Source organism: Pundamilia nyererei, unplaced genomic scaffold, assembly GCF_000239375.1.
Source record: "Pundamilia nyererei isolate P.nyererei 1_Seehausen unplaced genomic scaffold, PunNye1.0 scaffold00062, whole genome shotgun sequence".
In the NCBI taxonomy this organism is placed as follows: domain Eukaryota; kingdom Metazoa; phylum Chordata; class Actinopteri; order Cichliformes; family Cichlidae; genus Pundamilia; species Pundamilia nyererei.
In genome coordinates, this window is record NW_005187463.1 from 828,149 (window position 1) to 847,589 (window position 19,441).

Consider the following 19,441-nt stretch of genomic DNA (forward strand, 5'->3'; position numbering starts at 1 on the left):
TGTGTGTGTGTGTGTGTGTGTGTGTGTGTGTGTGTGTGTGTGTGTGTGTGTGTGTGTGTGTGTATTACTTATTGTTGTGGGGACACAAATTTGTGTACACATTCACATTGTGAGGTCTCGCCTACTTTATGGGGACAAATTGCAGGTTAAATCGTTCAATTTTAGGGTGAAGGCTTGAGTCAGGGTTAGGGTAAGGTTCAGGCAGGGACTTGTGATGGGTAAGTCTCCAGGAAATGAATGTAAGTTAATGTAATGTCCCCAAAAGTGATGGAAACACAACGTGTGCGTGTGCGTGGTTAGGGTCAAATGTTGCATGCATTTTGGTGTTTTATTGTTCTGTGAAATGTTTACATTATTTATTTGTTGTTTATTTATTTGTTCATTCTTGTTGTACTAATACAACTTATTATAGAATAACTACCCTTATCGCACAGTGTTGCCTTGAAGCAACAAACCAATATCTGTTTGGGGGGGGGGGTCAAATTTTATGCTTGATATATTATTAGGGACCCTAAAGCTCCCCCAAAATAGGGAGAAATATTTTTTTCCCGAAAATTAAAAAGTCATGCAGTAGAGGGATATGGTAGTATTACTTCCATTAGCCAACATCCTAAGTCAAGAAGAGTGAGGAGTCAGGGCTCCACTTTAGTCCTGATGCAGATGGAGTTAAAATTCTAACACTCCTGATAAAAGATCATTAAATCTTTCATTTGGTTGCCATACATACTTTGAATGCAGTTTCCAGTCTACACAGTAATGAGAGTTTAGGTCACAGGAACATCTGAATACAGATAGTTGCTTAAATACCATTACAACAATATTAGCTAAGTGGATTTATTATTGTTAATGACCAGCTATAAAGCCGTGCATAATTACCCAGTGCATAGCAAATCTAACAGCATCTGGTTTTGTAATGATGAGAGTCTGGCTTCAGATTGTTTTTAATTTACATTTGCAGCACTGCATGGATTTAAGGGAGTCACACTCTGTGACTAGAGGTCATCTGCATTTACGCATTTCATGCCGATGGCTTTCTGTTGTACATTTCCCACCTAGTATGGGATGATGCAACTACAGACAGGACCAGCAGATTATTCGTGTGCTTTAAATTATATACACTTGAGAGAGCAAATACATCCTGCTGCAGTTCAGCCACAGCAGAACAGGAGAGACGTGCCCTGGATGCATAAGGTGTGTGAGACTGGGTGGCATTTGAAGCCTACAAAAGACTTCTTTTAATCAAAGTGGGTTTTTTTAAGTGCAGTAACTTCACAGTGACTCATTCAAGCAGATAGGGCAGCATACACATCAAATGTTTGTTGTTATTGTTGTTGTTAAACACATTATAGATAAGGCTCCTTTCAATTTAGGACCCTCTGATCAGACTGAGCGGAGTTTGTGCTCGTGCATCCTGTGTTAATATTTTACGGGATGGATATGTTGATCATGTCTAAAAAGATTCTGTGTCAGAGGCCAATAGGCAGATATGTGGAAGTGGACCCAAAAACAGACTGAAGAGACAACTGACTAGCAGTTAACAGTGCTTTATTGAACACAGGGAAACTGCTGCAGGTGAGTTGAGGAAAATGTAGCATGAGTCTCTGACGTGAAATGCAGGTGAAGTGAAATGAGCTCCGTGGAGGGAGGGAGTGTCCCAGCTGAGAAGCGGGATGAGAGAGGTGGTTGATCCAATCCTTTATTTCCAGTAATTCACAAGGACAGGCAGGTGAGGTGGATGCTGCCGTAGCAAGTAGACTGAGTGATGGCAGATAGCCAGCAATGATTGTGCAGCCACAGTAGTGGCAGAGGATGTGCAAAGCGAGCTGCAGGTGAGTTGAGTATTGTTCCAGGAACGGCAAAACTAAACATAGGAGTAGCTGACAGACAGGCAATGAGTGGAAGGCTGAGCTGGTCTTAAATTAGCCAGTCTGCTGATTGCCACTGATGGACCACAGGTGTAGAAATGAACCTCCACCCCAATGTGTGGATGCTGGAACCAGCATGGCAAAACAAAACAAAACAAAACAGCAGAAACTCACTTGGATCATGAAACTGAGGGAGTGGGGGTCAATGGCACAATCACAGGGCCTGTGGGGAGGAGGAGACACAGCTTTATCTTTACTTCCTGTAGGTTATGGTACTCCTTCAGAGCAGAGGATAGCACCGATGGTTGGTTGACAGGTGGCAATGAGTCAAAGGAACCGGTAGGTAGGGCCGATTGTAAGCAATCTGCCAAACAGACTCCAAAAAGCTACTTCATTGCCGGCCCAATCAATGATAATTTTTCTTTTCCAACCATGAATAGCCGAGGATCAAAGAGGTGTCGGGTGAAGCGAATCTGAGTAATGAAATGGATTCCCAATGATTTCTGGAGGAGAATAAACAAATGGGCTTGGTTTGGTGTGAATGTGAGCAAAAACTTGGCTGTTTAGTGCAGTGGCCGGTAGGGGGGGATGAGTGGGAGGTCCAACTGCTTGACTAACTCAAGATTGATGAGGTTTTGTTCAGCACCAGAATCTATAAGAGTATGGAGGGAACTGGAGACCTGGTTGAAGCGAAGGGTGACTGGTAGCGGGAGACAGGGTTTGGAAGTAATCGACGAGCCTTCCACCTGTATCCCTGAAATTACGGGGGTGGGTAATTTTTGGGCCGAAGAAGGAATGCAGCAAGAAAATTATCTGGATTCCCATAATAGAAACATTCACGGGCATAAAAGCACCTCTCGCTTTCCTCCTAAGTGAGCAAAGATCGCCCGATCTGCATAGGTTCAGGTGGAGGATAAGGAGGAGAGAGAGGTGGATGGTGGAGCTTATGGTGGATGTTTTTTCCAGAGATGGCAAAATGGACACAGGGAAGGATTGGAACATTGTTTTATGAGATTAATGGTCTTGTTCAGCCTCTCTCCCTCAGATGATTTTCAATCGAGAGAGAGGAAGAGAGACTAAATCCTCAAACGAACCAGGCTTGTCCTGTAATGCCAGTTGATGATTAATTTGATCGTATAAGGGCTCCTGTGCAAAAATCGACAACAAATTCGGCCACACTACGCTTAGCTCGACACAGATTTATTAATTTCTTCCCTCAGAGGCTGAATGAGCAAAAGTTTTCTTTAGCTCTTGAAGGCTGGAGGCTGGTGAGCAGCAGGTGTGACCTCAGAACAGAGCTCCTGAACTGCAGAAAGAATCTCCCCCTCCTTGTCATGGGTTTACATCACAGAAACTGGAGGCCCACTCGGGCCAACCGATAATGGCAACTTGTTTGGATATTGTGGTCAGAATTAGATCTGCTGGGTTGATTCTTTTAGGCCATTCTGTACTGTCAGTGGACAGAAGGCCGATACGTCGGAGTGGACCCAAAAACAGACCCTAGAGACAACTGACGAGCAGTTGACAGTGCTTTATTGATCACAGGGAAACAAAACTGGAAACAAGGAAAATGTAATGCGAGTCTCTGACGTGTGGACCACTGGCTAAAAGTGAGTTAGGAGCAATGGCTTACTTTTCAGCTGAAGGGAAATTAACTCTTTGAAGGGAGTGTCCTAGCTGCGAAGCGGGATGAGAGAGGTGGTTGATCCAATCCTTATTTCCAGTGATTGACAATGGCAGGCAGGTGACGTGGATGCGGCTGTAGCATGTAGCCTGAGTGGATGAGTGATGGCAGATAGCCAACGATGATTGTGCAGCCACAGTAGTGGCAGAGGACGTGCAAAGCGAGCTGCAGGTGAGTTGAGTATTGTTCCACGAACGGCAAAACTAAACATAGGAGTAGCTGACAGGCAGCCAACACACACCAAAACAGCAGACACTCACTCGGATTATGACACCCAGAGGTCTTTCAGTGTTAATTGAGTTGTCACATTTACTTCAAGCAGAACCAGTTACAGAGCAACTAGAAAGTCCCACCACAAGGTTTCAAGTACAGCTTGTTTTTCACCAACTCCAGCCTTAGGCGTTTAACATGTACAGGCCCATAGTCAATAAATCCAGAGTTAAAACAAAGAAGCCCAAAGTGCAGACCCTCTCCTTAGGTGACTGTCTGCATGTGGCATGTATAAGATTAGTGACTGTTTACCTGGCAAAGGTCATCAGGCCCGTTTCAGCATTCCAGTCCTGCAGTTTGTGGTCGAAGTTCATCTTTGTGTTTGGATATGTCTCTGCCGCTGTGAGGGAAAAATGTTACAAAAACTGTTTTTTTAGCACTGATGCAAGCATGACACAACAGCATCCGTTTAATATGACCACTCTATACTTCATTAAAACAATCAGGAAATGTTCAGCCACTAAGGGAATACGGCCTCATGGCAATTAGGACGAATCTCATGAACAACACAGCACAGCTGACAGTGGTTTTATGAAAACCTATGTTTAGGCTGTCACACTTTCCAAAATCTCTTTATCTCGGCGTTCGCTCCAGAAGCCTGGATGGACCCTGATAAGAGTGACGGCTTTGCAATCAGCCTCTCTTTCAGCACGAGCAGGCAATCTAATTAAATGTAGACCCATGCTGTCGCACATTATCTCCAAACGTACACTGAGGCTATCCATTAAATATTAGGCAAAATCCTTTTTAGCTGAAACACTAACATATCCTCTGACGTCACGTGACGCACTCAGCCGGTTCGAAGACGTGCATAAAGCTACTGCACAGCGGGCATCTGCGGTGGTCGAGGCTCAGCTCAATAACAATCAAACAAAATTAGGACAACTGCTGAAGGAGAGTATCCTTTAACATGAACGAATCCACTTGTTTATTTCTGCATCACTTTTCATCATTAAAGCTCATTAGCCAGCACAAAGTACTTAATGACAAGACATATAGTTGGGACTCTTGTTAAATGCTGATTAATTCATGTGCTCTACTTTAAGTTTGATCTGAAATTTTTGTGTCTTTTGGGATTTGCAGGTCAGGTGTGGCAAACATGTCATTGTAACATTTATGTCTTATTTCAGTGCCTCATTTTACATCGTGGGTTGCATGCAGCCCACTTTGATCTTAAGTGGGGTGGACCGGTGAAACACGCCTTTCTGTCATTGTAGAAAAGATTAAGTACACATTAAATCCCTGAGATGCATAAATACATGATGAAAAAGTGCTGCTGTAATAACTGAAAAATGTGTCAGTATGACTGGGCTTAAATTCAGAAAGAATGTCCCTTTTTTCCTCCAGTAATTTATTTTCATTTAATTATTTATCAATGAATCACTTTGACGTTGTGTTAATAGCTACAAGGGAGCACTTGATCATGAGGAACGGCTGTAAAACTTATGAAAATGCTATTAAAAGTCCAAAGTCTGTCCCATCCAAGTCATCCAGTCGACTGGATTGGAGTCTTTTGTGGAGTCGATTCTGGACCTCGGGCCTTATGTTTGACACCCCTGTATTATTTGAACCCCAACAAGTTAAGCTGCCCATATAGGCTGTATGTCGGAAAGAAGGAAAACCTATGCCAAAAAAAAAAAAATCCCATTTTGACTCATTTCCTTGTAACAAAGACTCAGCGTTTGGCTGATAAAAATTCCATTTTGGTGTGACAGTTGCTTGGTAATGTCATCTCACTTCCAGAGACACTATTTATGTTCTTACCTGTTAGCAGCTCTTTGTTCAAATTGGCTCGGTCTACCGACAGGATGTACTGAAAGGAGAACAATCTGTAATGTAGTGCAATTGTACAGGTACAGCTTATCAACTCTGCTCATTTTCATATGGAAACAGGAAGTCTCTAGGGTTTAGAATGCCTGCCTCTGCTTTCACTATCTTCACTGTATAATTTTGTTTTTTTTCCCCAACCACGAGGTGAAGAATCCTCGCCATACTGTCAGCACTCTAATCAAACAACAGCTTCCAAACACCCTAAAAGTCTGCAGTCTGTAAAGGCAAACAAACTCTATACTGTCGTGTGACAAAAACTCAAGTCTCACTGCACAGCCTGTCACTTGTAGTTGTCATCCTTTGGTGAATTCTTGTGTTACTTCACCAAACAACTACCAGTGTGTGTGTGTGTGTGGGGGGGGGGGGGGGGGGGGGGGGTGTACGCGTTTTAACAGGGGAGGGGAACAGGGGAGATTTAGCAAGCAAAGTAAATTATTCATCTGCAGGCTGTATCTGTACACATGACGCAATTCTTACAGTGTGTTTAGCAAAAAACAGACTATTATGTAACATTATTTTTCAGCAAACTAATGATAGAAAATGGATGTGCAGTCAGTTAAACAGCCCTCAAAAATAAACAGTGATGAGCAGCATAACATATAAGTAACATATTTTCTGCTCATTAATCAGTCTTCACAGTGTAATCTGGTTCATTTAGACTTTTTGGTTTTGTGTAAGTGTGAGACATCACAGAATTAGAAAATTCTGTACTTATCTGACAGCAGTCATGCACTTGGTAAGGCTTACCTGGCCTTTCCTGCCATAAGGGATTGGGGACTGTTTCCCATTCAGCGAATGGATCATTCTTGCATGCATCGGGATTCCTTTGGCAACAATCTAAGAGAGAAAAAAATTGCAGAACATCTTAAATGTTAAAACTGGACCATTGGGGATAAATAACGGCAGACATTTCTGCACAAAAGTTAAACAAGGGCAATCTATGGACAGCCAGCTTGTGACTCAGTGTCTGCCCTTTATAGTATATGTGAAAATGTGGCAGAGCGGGCCTTATTCTGTCAACCTGAAAAGTCATGCATGTGTAAAAATAAGGGACTGATGCAGAGTTCGCTCATGACGTGATCAGCGCAGCAAATTTGGAGCACCAAAAAAAGGGCCAGTGACCTTAGATGCTATTATAAAGCATCCTGAGTGGACTCAAGCAAAAAAAAAGAAAGAAAAATAGGAGAGTGGGAGATTTCCCGGGGAATGGCTTCATGCTATTTTGTTGCTAGAAATCAAAAGGAGGTTTGCCTCCATGCACTTTGGTCTTTCATTTGGGCCAATAAACAAGTGGGAAGGGTGGGGAGTTGCGGCAGGGTGTCACCAAGCCCCCCTCCTGTAAACTTTGCCTTACCTCTGCTTTACTACTTAAACAGTGAATAAATCGGCATACCTTCTCCTCCAGTCCAACATATTTCAGTGCTTGCCGGCCTCGATGAGACAAGGCCAGGTTGATGCTTCTCCCCTTCACAATCTTAGCACGTCGGATATCTGACCAGAGACCACATGCACAGGTTTTACACGTTCGTGTAATGTTCTTTAGTGTGTGGGTATATTTGTCAGAGAGTAGTGTGTGATGATAGCAATTACAGAGAAAACCAAAGTTTAAAGGAAAAAAATGCTTTGACTGCTACCTTCCCGACTTTCAAAGAGTTCCACGTCAAAGCCTCTTTTTGCAAAGAAGCAGGCATTCAGTGCCCCAACCTAAAGGATAGATTGTAGAAACTTTGTGCAATCCCATTGTGCATGGTCTTGTATACATAATTATCTTATGGTCAAACAAGTAACAATATTAATATGTAAGCTGCATATACCCACTGCTAAACAATCTTTCCCCTTAAATGAAGCCTTTAAAATGCAAATACACTTTCTAAAGTGTGAAAGTCAAAGGCCACACGGCGTGAAAAAAAAGGCACATTAATAATACTTCACTTTGAGTTTCTTGTCTTACCAAACCACCTCCCACCACTGCTACAACTTTTTTCCTGCTCTGTCTGCTTGTTGATCTCTCCATTGTGCTCAGGGTGCTCCAGCTCTCTGACCCACACGGTGTCCAGTCCAAAGGGACTGACGGGATAGCTGAGTTAAGATTTAAAAGAGGAGGAGCGTTTTACTTTCATAATCAGTTCCCCTTTTGAAAGCAAATACGTGCAACGGATAACAGGATTGTCCAAACAGTGTTGGGCATCTCTGCTGACACAAAGCACCTGATGTCCCTCGATTAAACTTATGCATGAGTTGCATAAGTTTAACTTTATGACAACTTCTACCTTATTGCGCAATATTAATCCTGAAAGTGAAAACATTCACCTTCCTCACGTCCAAAAACCCCCTTAGACTAGACTTTGCAGATTTTCCTGAGTTCAGAGAGTTCATTCGTAATAGGAGTGACCACAAATTCACAACAGACATATGTTTTTGGGGAGGACGTTACCTGAATCTTTAACGGAAAAGGTGCCTAGTGTGACGGATTAGAGCTCCCGATCAGAACAGATGATGTCAATTATAGATATATGAGGAAAGAAATCTGCTGCCATCTAGTGGCTACAGGTTCCTATATCGCTTTGGCGAAATGACCACACCAACCAGCAGGGGGCCCCCGAGCGCACGGAAATGTCAAAATCAGACCGGCGATACACACACACACACACACACACACACACATATATATACATATATATATATATATAAGCTGAACAGAAAAAAAGAAAAAACGGAGTAGAAAGTAGAAGCAGGATAAAGGTGTGTTCATTGCATCTCAGTTATTCATCGTTAATAGTCACTAACAATGACGTGGTTAAACAGAAGCGTCATATCAGTCGTGGCCAACTTATGGGATAAGTAAGGTGTGGTATGGAAACAACAAGCATTTTGGATTGGTAACCTACTGCTAGCTGTATAGCCGGTTAGTTTCTTTTTAATACATTTAATGCTGCCTGTTTTATATATATATATGCATTTGCCTTGTGATGTAAAAACTAATATTTTAGGCCTGTCTTGAATTCTTTGTGACTGCTCTGACCTTCTTTTTAAAATGTGAATTGTCTCCTTGTTTGTTTTCTTGCAAGCAGGTTAGTAAGTCATGATAATGCACAACTGATCAACTATGGGCAATACAGAGTTAATATTGGCAGTGCTGAGATGGGTGGTTGCAATGCCTTGCATGTGGCAGAACATCATTGGTTAGCACTGCTGCTTCACAGTAAGAAGCACATGCATAGGGTCAGGTTCCCTGGTGATTCTAAGTTGGCCATATGTGTGGATGGACATCTGTTTCTCTGTATTTACACTGCAGTAGACTGTAAACCTGTATAGGGTATTCACTGCCTTTCCCCCTGTGACATGGTATATGTCATATAAAAACATGGCAAATGTTTAAACTGAGTAAAAAAAAAACTGCAATAACAAGCTTGAAAAGCAAGTCATACTAAAAAGAAATAGCTGGAAGAACACTGTGCAACTAATTAGGTAACCGGCAATAAGTCAGTAACATGACTGGATATGAAATGAGATTCTTAGAGAGGCAGAGTTTATCAGTAAAGACGGGCAAAAGCTCAACCACCGTAAAAACCTGTGTTACCAACTGTGTAACAATTTCATATTAATATTCCTTAATGTAAAATGTGTTGTGCATTCAGACATGCTCTTCTACATACCTTAATGATGTCTTCCTATCAGAAGGTATCAGCAAAGCATTTTCAACCAAAGAACTGCCACTCAGTGGATGTTTTCTCTTTTTGGACCATTCTCTATAAACCCTACAGATTGTTTTGTGGACAAAATCAGTAATTTTAGAAATACTCAGACAGCGTGCCACATTCAAAGTCACTTAATTTCACCTTTCTTTCAAATTCTGATGCTCAGTTTGAAATTCCGCAGGTTGTCTTGATCATGTCTACATGCCTAAATGTACTGAATTGCTTCCATGTTGTTGGCTGATTAGATATATATTTATCTGAACGGGTGGACCTAAAGAAGTGGCCAGTGAGTGTAGAAAGGATAATGCAGAGAGCGACCCAAAGCACAGTACAGAGCAGCAATTTTTGGTTATTTAAATTCATTCTTAACGACTGAGTCATATTTTCTTACACACAACAACCATAATATTATGCACACTTATAGTCATACACAGTTTTCAAATGTAGATAGGCTAATATAGTAATTTCTTTTGAGACTTTAAAATAAAATATTAACTACCGATTGCTTGTGTTATACATTTAGAGGAGATGGAGGACCACGGACAAGCCTTGTGATTTAAAAAAAAAAAATTATTATTAATAATAATATTTTTTTAGGAAAACCAAATTATAAAATTTCCTGTTTTTCCATAGCAGCTTTATTCATTTTTCACTCTGACAAAGGGCTGGAAACTTGATCTGTCATGCTTAACGTAAAAGGAAATCTACACGCAGACTGTCTAATCGGTTTCCGAATCAATGACAGTGCTCAATATTCTGAACTACTCTAGCCAGTTTGGCGCTTCGTTGCCATTATAATCTTGAGTATTTGGCTTTACGACGGGCGCTGTCGTGGTCTAAGGCGTCAGTGGCAGAATCTATTAAATATTTGACAACCTGCCTCTATGAGGTGCGCTCTGCTCTTCTATCGATTGTTTGTGTCTAGTCAAAGATGGCGCCGTAACAGCCCAGGTTTGTTTTTCATGGGTGCAAAGTATGTTTAAGTGCATTAACCGAACGGCCCAGTTTACGAGATATCTTCAGTCAGCAGGCTACGTTTTCTGTCTTAACCGACCTTTTAGGTGAGCTCTTTTAGGTAAGTGTTGTAACTGAAAAATAGGAGAGTTATTTTTACACCGAGCAGCGAGCTGGCTAAACACCAAACTAATCTTAGCGGCTCGAGCCGGTTTTTTGACCCAGCTAACCTCACTAGCTAAAGCGAAATGTTAGCTGATCCTACATTGTGTATTTGTGTCCTGCGCTTCCGTGATCGCTTACAATACACTTTTTAGCTTTGCGGAACCAAATGTTTGCCAGCGAGTTAGACAAGACATCCCGTTTCTCACATGGTTGCTTGGTAACTTTTCTGAAGCTTTTATCCCTCATTAAATAAGCTAGCGCGACTTTGCTTTCTGCGTAATGGATTAATTTGTGTCCTCTACTGAGTCACTGTAGCACACTGTAATCCCCGTTGTGCTCAGTACCAGAGAGATGTAATGTTTCCACACATCTACGTCGTGGCTGTCTTTTAACTGTCATTGCTGTTTAGCTTACTGTACGTAAGTAGCAATTACACCAAGGCAGTAATAATAGTTGGTTATCTAAACTGTGTTGCTGGTTTCGTTTGATTTTTTTGTTGTTCAAAAACAGTGTTCCCGAAAATCATTAAAGATTTCATGTAATATTTCAGTAAAACTGCAGTAAACGAGCCATGTGTTGCTTAACAGCTCTTACAGTAATGTGTGGAAACTACGTGAGTCACGGCACCTGTTAAAACACAGCTAAATCCTTATGGGTGTTTTTTTTTTCCTTCTTATTCATTCAGATAGATAATTTCTATATACACAACTATCTAGAAACGCTTTACTTCTTTATGCTTCCAAGGACCCAGACTTTCTTTCATTTATTTATTTATTTTTATTGGTCTTGAGCAGTAGTTCTCCAGGCTTTCTTACATTTTTCTGACACAAGTTTTTATTTGGACTCTGGCAGCTTTTTGAGTCGGTTTTAGCCATTGTACATGATCATTTTCACAATAATCTTTTTGATGTTGGTTTTTAAATTTTGTTAAGACACTTAACACTAACCAGGTGATTCCCATAGAGCTATTAGCTGAAAATGTATGACATATGTTAACATCTTGTGCAGTGTATCCTGCAATTTGAGGAAATTGGTTAAAAGAAGTTTTAGACCTGTCACTTTTATCTGCAACAGACGAACTGTATCTTAAAGTCATGTCTTTAAGGAATAGAGGAAAAAGACATCCTGTCAATACTTGAAAGATGCATCTGGGACCTTCAGATGATCCATCTGCTCATCGCTGCACTCTCATTAGAAACGTTCTCAGTTGAAGAATGGATGTCACCATGTTTCACTTCTTAAAGAATAAAAAAAAATACACAAGAACAGGACTTAAAACCAGTGGAAGAACAAAATATTCTTACACAGTGATGAATCCAAATTTGAACATTTCAGTTCAAGTCGTCAACAGTATATATGGAGGTGGTTGGGAGAGGTCCAACTGTGAGTTTCTACAGTCATCTGTGAAACTTGTTGGAGGCTATGTCATGGTTTGGGACTGATGTTGGCAATCATGTAAAAACTGATGAATTATTACTAACCTATTTAACAAACTATGCAGTACTATCTGGAACATGTCTGATTGGTTCATTTTTAGCATGACAGTGTGTTTAAGAATAAAGGTGGTCATACCAAATATAGACTTCTAAGCTCACTTGCATTTAGAGGCATCTATTGTCCTAAAATCTCCTTTGGCCATTATGTCATGTTAAATCAAAACATATTACAATTTTAATTGTAAGTGTCCATTTGGTTTTCTTTGCTTGCAGACTGGTGTCATCCTTGTCAGTCAGAATGACCGACCCGGCTGTGAGGAGGGTGGTTAGTGATGTTATTCGCTCACCTGAGGATAAGCGGGAGTACAGGGGCCTGGAGTTTATCAATGGCCTGAAGGCAGTGCTCATCAGTGACCCGACCACAGACAAATCTTCAGCTGCTTTGGATGTCCACATAGGTAAATAGGTTTTAATTTTCTTTGTCCTGGCCAGGTGACCATGATTTTTTTCCGTGTTCTATCACACCATTTGGAAAAGCAGAGCAATTTTCCCACATCATAATATAACTGTGCCTTGCTGACCAATATACTTTCATGCATAGAGTTGCCTCATTAGTTGCCAGACGTCTTTTAAGCTTTGGATGGGTATTTCTGATGTCTATTATCTAGTATTTCTTTGCAAACTAGATATGACATTATGTACTTATCGGGTTTCTCTATTATAGCTTTTCACCAGCAAATAACATGTAACTGTTGGGACTCACAGCTTAAAGTTCTCACTGACTAAGCATTAGATAGTTGTTTTGAATGTCTGAGGAAGTTGTGAAATTCCTGTGACATTCTTTTTATATGTTGAATAAAAATGATAAAGAATTTAGTCATGTACATCTCATTGTTTATAAATCTACCTGTTGTGGTGCCGTTACAGATCTGTTTTTCTCACCTGGCAAACATTAAGTCACAACTGTTGCATGGATGAAAGAGAAGCAGCACCATTAACTACATTTCTCTGGGAATTTCTTTTCAATTTGCAGGTTCTCTGTCTGACCCACCAAACATTTCAGGGCTGGCACACTTTTGTGAACACATGCTGTTCCTGGGAACAGAGAAGTACCCCAAGGAGAACGAGTACAGCCAGTTCCTCAGTGAGCACGCAGGCAGCTCCAATGCCTTCACCAGTGGAGAACATACCAACTATTATTTTGATGTTTCCCATGAGCACTTGCAAGGAGCATTAGATAGGTATGTTGGTGTTCATTTGATGGTATTAATTTTGGCAGAAACATCAAAGTGATACATGATACACATTTAAAAGCTCAGTGGTCTTACATTTCTAGTAGATAGATTAAAAAAAATTATATATATATATATATATATATTTTTGGTGACATTGTCTAATTGTTCCCTTGTGCTGTTCAAGCCACCTGGACTTCAGTGGTAGGAAAGAACTGTGAGGAGTGATCTAAGTTATTGATGATGATTCCTTTGTGGAAAATGAAAGGATCGTATAATTCAGTTAGTCAGCATAATTTTCCTATTCTTATTAAAAATATATACAAACTAGATATCTGAATATTATGGTTTTTCTTTTAAAATTATAGTTACTTAATTAAACCAACATTTCTAGGTTTTAGGAGGTAAACAGTGAAAGATTATGAGTATTTTGGAGTTTGTATGTTAAGAATACAACATCTATTAAAAGAAGTTCATGGTCCATTTCCTTTGCAATAATGGTGTTTGTTTGTTTTTTTAAGCAGCCTTATGATGTGACAGAACTACAGTGATTACTTTTTACAGTATAATGTTTGCTGTGTACATCTTTAGATGCACACTATGAATTTTAGTGTGCTTAGCATTTCCTCATTTGCATGGCAGTTGCTCTGACTTTGTACTCTTGCAAAGCTTTTGTTCATTTTCCAAACAGTCATAACGTATAATCTGTATTTAATATAAACAAGATTGTACACACCAGAAAATGCTGAAAATCTGAAATCTAGTAGTATTATCACACACCTCTGTTGTTATTCTACATGCTGAAATGTACTCCTTGATAACAGCAACTTCTGACCTTTGTAGGTTTGCCCAGTTCTTTCTGTGCCCATTGTTTGACGAGAGCTGCAAGGACCGCGAGGTGAATGCTGTGGACTCTGAGCATGAGAAAAACCTGATGAATGATGCCTGGAGGCTGTTTCAGTTGGAAAAGGCCACTGGCAACCCAAAACACCCTTTCAGTAAATTTGGAACAGGTAGAGACTGTTCTTGCCAGACTTCACTTTGAAACTATATCATTACATCATTCATTCTGACTGCTTAGTGCATAGGTGTCCAACTCTGGCCCTACCAAATTACTATCAGAGCTGGCCTACTGGTATTATACAGCTAATATATATATTGTTTAGTATTAAGCTTTGCTCTTCCATACTCAGTTTTTCAGCTAAACTTGTTTGAGTCCATAAGAAAAGATTCATTCTTATATCTGGAGGAAGATTTTTTTTTTTCTTCAATAAATATTAATGTTAGCCCCCTACTTTGTTCCATTTTGAATTTTGGCCCACTGTGTATTTGAGTTTGACACCCCTGGCTTAGTGCATCGCACTTAAATTTTTATAGCAGAATATTTTGTCTGGAGAGCAAAACCGCCCTGCACAGAATATTTAAGCAAGGATTCCCTTCATACGGTCGATATGTGTTTTAGATTTTGTATTAGACTACTAATCTAGAGCAGAATCCAGTCACATATGTTAACTGTGGCTAATATTTGATTAAATGAGGTTTACATTCATGCAGCCTACTTATTATAAGAGACGGCTGTTTTAGCCCAGAAATACTTCTTAATGGCTTTGGTTTTTTATTTTAAACATGAACTCATTTCATTTTGGTTTTTTTGAGTTTTCTGATAGTCATTCCAGATCAGAGTGACGTATACTCTGAGCAGCTCTGAGCTCAAAATAGCCACCTGATGGCAGTCTTGAATTATACCGTCTGTATGCACATTAAGAACAGGACAGGATCAGACGTATCTGAAAGCAGTGCACTCAGCAGACTAACATAGCTTCTCCTGTCTGCTGCTTTGATGGTGTCTCTTTTAAAAAACAAAAAAACACTTAATTTGCCTTAGAAGTGCTTCATGTAGACTGTAGCACTTGTTTTAGGGGGTTGATTTTATAATATAGAAATTGATTATGGAATGTAATTTCACTGAATTTCACTACGGGAGTGTGTTGCCTTTTCTTAATTACATTAAAATGTACATTGCTGATCTTTTTATAGGAAATAAATTGACACTAGAGACCAGACCATCTAAAGAGGGGGTTGATGTCCGTCAGGAGCTTCTGAAATTCCACTCTACATATTACTCTTCTAACCTCATGGGACTGTGTGTGTTAGGAAGAGGTAAGATGACATTGCTCACGCATGTGATGTTTAAATGTTGCAAAATAATCATCTGACCTGAACAATGTGCAAGTCATGCATGAATGTTGCCTGAATTCTAGTATTTCACATTTCATCGTAGAGCAAAACGATGTGTTGTTCTCAAATCAGCTGTGATAATGTGCCTTGGTGTCACTGCCAAAAACGAATTCCATCGAATAACGTGAAAGTGATGAGAGACTTGAGTTACTGGCTTTTAGGGACATTAAACCTGTTGTCGAACATTTTTGACTTAGTGGTACCATGGACAAGTGCCATGCCTTAAAAAAAGAGCTAATTTTGTATAAAGTAAGCTATATTAATGTATTTTTATTTATTAATAGATTTATATAAGTAATCTAAAGTTGCAAAATAACTTGAAATTAAAGCTTTAAAATGAATAAATGAATGCTGGACTTGTAGACTCACCATCCTTCCAGTCCATACAGGACACATGATCCTGCATACCACAGTTCACCCACGCATGTAGTTAGTAAGTCATGTGGGTGTGGTGTCATACAGATTTATTTTTCTTTTCTTGTCCTTCTGTACTAAGCTGTATTAATCAGTGAGCGTTCTTAATATTTAAAACTTCAAGACTCAGTTTGAAATCAAAGTTGTTAGCTTCACTTTGTGGAGAAATATTTTGTAGTATTAAATCCTACTAAAAAATTGTGTTGGTTTGATAGAGTTTATAATACCTAGGAGCGCCTTGGGTTAATTATAAATATGACTCAAACACTACTAAAATGTATTACCTATCCAAATTAATACATTTTAGTAAGCTGAACAATTACTTCAAATACTCTTAGACAAAGAGCACGTAGATTTAAAAAAAACAAAACAAAATACAAATGTTAAGTGCCAAATGTTCAGCAATGTACTTTTAAATTAAAACTTAACAGTGTCTAATTTCAAACCAGGATACACACAGTTCTTTGTGGCATTTGTTTTCCATTCCATTATAGGCCTTTAAGAATGGCCTATAATCTGCTTTAGTGTTAAAATACAGACTGCAAGCAAGGTTTACTTGAGCCAGTTTGTTTGACAGCTAAAAGTTACAGGCTTGAAATGCTAATAGCTAGCCAATCAACTGTTTTGGGGTTTTGTTTTATTTTTTTAAGGGAGGGAACTTTATTGTAAATTCAGTATCTGTGATTTATTTATTTCTTTTATTTTATTTTTTTTAAACCCTTTGTTGGCAGAATCACTGGATGACTTGACGGCCATGGTGGTTAAATTATTTGGAGAAGTGGAAAACAAAAACGTGCCTGTTCCAGAATTTCCCGAACACCCCTTCCAGGAACAACACCTTAAAGTGAGCTGTTTACTTCTCACTCCTTTACATTTTTACTGCATTGCAAAATGTCTGTAAACATTTTTTTCCCCTAACACGTTACTTTGGGATTCATAAATTCTTCTGTTTACTACAGTCATTGAAGTGTCAGATGAAAGATCCCTTAGTAACACATTTCTGGTTGGTGTTGTTCTTCTTTTTTCCTGTTACAGCAATTCTACAAAGTGGTTCCCATCAAAGACATTAGAAATCTTTATGTGACTTTCCCCATCCCAGATCTACAGCAGTACTACAAATCAAACCCAGGACATTATCTGGGACATCTGATTGGTCACGAAGGACCTGGAAGTTTGTTATCTGAGCTGAAATCTAAAGGTAGCAGACTGCAAGCTGGTGTCAAATATTATTAGAGCAAGTGATACACTTAGTAAAACCATATCCTAAAATATGTGATTGGCTCCGAGGTGACATAACAAAAAAAGTTTCATCATTGAACCATAAAATGTAACACCAGGAGACCTGTGTTCGTCTAATTTAGTGATTGGAATAGAAGTCAATTTTCTTTTCGGACAGAAACATTCACAGTAACAGTTTCTTTTATCATAAAAATGAAAGAAACACCTTACTAAATTTTCACAATAATTACTTTCTAAGGCTGGGTGAACACACTTGTTGGAGGTCAAAAAGAGGGAGCCAGAGGATTCATGTTCTTCATCATCAATGTGGACTTGACTGAGGAGGGCCTCTGTAAGTCATGCATCTCACTACTTTACATGAATTGTACCTAGTTTGTGTGTTTTGCATGTGATTATGATCAATCCCAGTATGTGTAGGGAAAAGAAATGTAAATATAAAATCTTGGGGCATGATCTGTGTGTCACTGCAGTGCACGTTGAGGACATAATCTTCCACATGTTCCAGTACATCCAGAAACTACGTACTGAAGGGCCTCAAGAGTGGGTGTTTGAGGAGTGCAAGGTGATTTATGTTGTTAGTTCAGTGATACTTTCTAAGAGTCAGTATAAACGGATTTCCTATTCCTCACTGTAAAAGCTAGTTTTAAAAAAGAAATTAGAATAGCATATGGATTCCATTATGTGCATCACAGTTAATAGATCTGGATCAATAAGCTAAATGAATGTAGTCATTGTATGTTTGGTGATTTCAGCTGTTACACCTTCAACCTTTTTGTCTCTCTCTATAGGATTTAAACAATGTTGCCTTCAGGTTCAAAGACAAGGAGCGTCCCCGTGGCTACACTTCCAAAATTGCAGGTTTACTACATGTAGGTCCCTCTTTTATCTGCAGTCATTGTTTCCAGGCAGCCTTGTCAGAATCAAGCTAGTTTTTATTTGTATCAAAATGCACATATGTGATGGTTGCAGCAGGTGGAGTAAGGTACCAAATGTTTAATTTACTTTTTGGGTTCTGGGGACAGCAGTCTAAGGAGGAAACCCAAGACTTATCTCACATTAGCCAGTTTTTCCTGCGAATCCAGGGAGATAAAGAGTCCTTCTCTTGTCAGACAGGAGATCTCCAGTGAGTCTTGGGTAAGGGCATGCAGTCAAATGCATGCAAAATACCCACCCCTGCCGCTGTTTCTCACCTAGTGCAGCTCCAAAGTGGAACAGAGTCCAGCCCTTCACCAGGAGCTTTGTTCCAGAGCCCAAGCTATGTGTTGAGGCGAGCCCACTATATCCAGTTCATGTACCACAAGCAAGTACATGGAAGCCGGGGATTGTGTTGAGACCTTCACCTTTGAAGGTCCCACTCAACATGGGCCCCTACAGCCCTTTTAGACCCATGTAGGCTTCTTTGGGCAAAGGCCAGCTGGATCCCATGGGCTAAAGCACATGGCTCCAAAGTGGGGGCTTGGTCCTTTATTTTATTTTTAATACAAGGGGTTGCTTTTGCATATTTAAGATGGAATACATGCACATCTCCATACATTTGAGAGCTTGCAGTCATTGTAAGATATTATGTAACAACTTTGTATATCTACTGTGCTACCAAAAACACAGCGAGGTTTTAATAGTAAATTAGATTCATCGTCGGTCCTTTTAAGTAGAAGTTTAGAATTTACTTTATGGAGGCCTTTTACACATTTGTGTTTTCAAACGGTGCAATGCCAACAGCTTTCTTTGTGTGTCGTAGTACTACCCTCTCGAAGAAGTTCTAGCAGCAGAGTACCTCTTGGAAGAGTTCAGGCCAGATCTGATCGAGATGGTGCTGGATAAGCTGAGACCAGAACACGTCAGGTCAGTGTGACTTTGCAATGTGTAGTGAGGCTCACTTTACCTTTTCTGTTACCAAGTAATAAACTACACAAAACTAGAAGTAGATTGAGGCAATAACAACAGTTGTAAAAGAAGACTGAGTTTTGTGTTTATCAAGCAAAAAAATAACCTGCTGATTAGATCATTTCTGCAGCAGTGAACTTGTTGGGCAAATTTCTGTTTGCTTCTTTTACTTTAATCTGAATGTATAATCTCTCAGAGGAAGATGTGGGCACATAGTGTGATAAACTTTAAGCTAAACTTTACAGCTGCAGTCCCACTTGGATAACTGGACTGAAATAAAAGTGGGCCTGGTGTAGCTTTAATTCATTTACTGGGTTGCAGCTGCTGTGCCAAGCAAAGTCCAGACTTGTAACCGGTCCATTTCTTAATGTGTATTAAGGAGACGACAGCATGCAGTCATTGGTTGACCCTGACGGTTTGCATGCCAGTCTCTTCCTTTACTGAAGTGGCCATTTAATTCTGGGCTTTTGCCAAAACTGCTTTAAATTCATGAACGAATGCTTCTTTATTTATCCATCTCATTCCAGCTGCA

General features: G+C 39.8%; 2 protein-coding genes across 3 annotated transcripts in view; one reads left to right on the plus strand and one right to left on the minus strand.

The window, feature by feature from the left end:
- kmo (kynurenine 3-monooxygenase) overlaps positions 1-8,139 on the minus strand; it is a 28,099-nt gene extending 19,960 nt beyond the window's left edge. Inside the window, exons 1-7 of one of the 2 annotated variants that reach the window (XM_005735092.1) lie at positions 8,084-8,129; positions 7,601-7,728; positions 7,284-7,353; positions 7,043-7,140; positions 6,397-6,486; positions 5,584-5,632; positions 4,072-4,159 (exon numbers count right to left, since the gene is read on the minus strand). In XM_005735092.1, coding sequence (XP_005735149.1) covers positions 4,072-4,159; positions 5,584-5,632; positions 6,397-6,486; positions 7,043-7,140; positions 7,284-7,353; positions 7,601-7,663 — 458 coding nt within the window. In that variant the 5' untranslated portion in view covers positions 7,664-7,728; positions 8,084-8,129. Of the gene's footprint in view, positions 1-4,071; positions 4,160-5,583; positions 5,633-6,396; positions 6,487-7,042; positions 7,354-7,600; positions 7,729-8,083 lie in introns of both variants that reach the window. The other variant, XM_013911375.1, reaches the window with a different exon arrangement.
- Positions 8,140-10,236: 2,097 nt separating this feature from the next.
- The window catches only part of LOC102197296 (insulin-degrading enzyme-like), a 22,802-nt gene continuing 13,597 nt past the window's right edge, over positions 10,237-19,441 (plus strand). Inside the window, exons 1-11 of the mRNA XM_013911366.1 lie at positions 10,237-10,408; positions 12,176-12,360; positions 12,936-13,143; positions 13,978-14,147; positions 15,172-15,294; positions 16,518-16,630; positions 16,822-16,984; positions 17,264-17,356; positions 17,496-17,587; positions 17,814-17,894; positions 18,764-18,871. Of these exons, the coding sequence (XP_013766820.1) occupies positions 10,323-10,408; positions 12,176-12,360; positions 12,936-13,143; positions 13,978-14,147; positions 15,172-15,294; positions 16,518-16,630; positions 16,822-16,984; positions 17,264-17,356; positions 17,496-17,587; positions 17,814-17,894; positions 18,764-18,871 (1,422 nt within the window). The 5' untranslated portion in view covers positions 10,237-10,322. The remainder of the gene's footprint in view (positions 10,409-12,175; positions 12,361-12,935; positions 13,144-13,977; positions 14,148-15,171; positions 15,295-16,517; positions 16,631-16,821; positions 16,985-17,263; positions 17,357-17,495; positions 17,588-17,813; positions 17,895-18,763; positions 18,872-19,441) is intronic.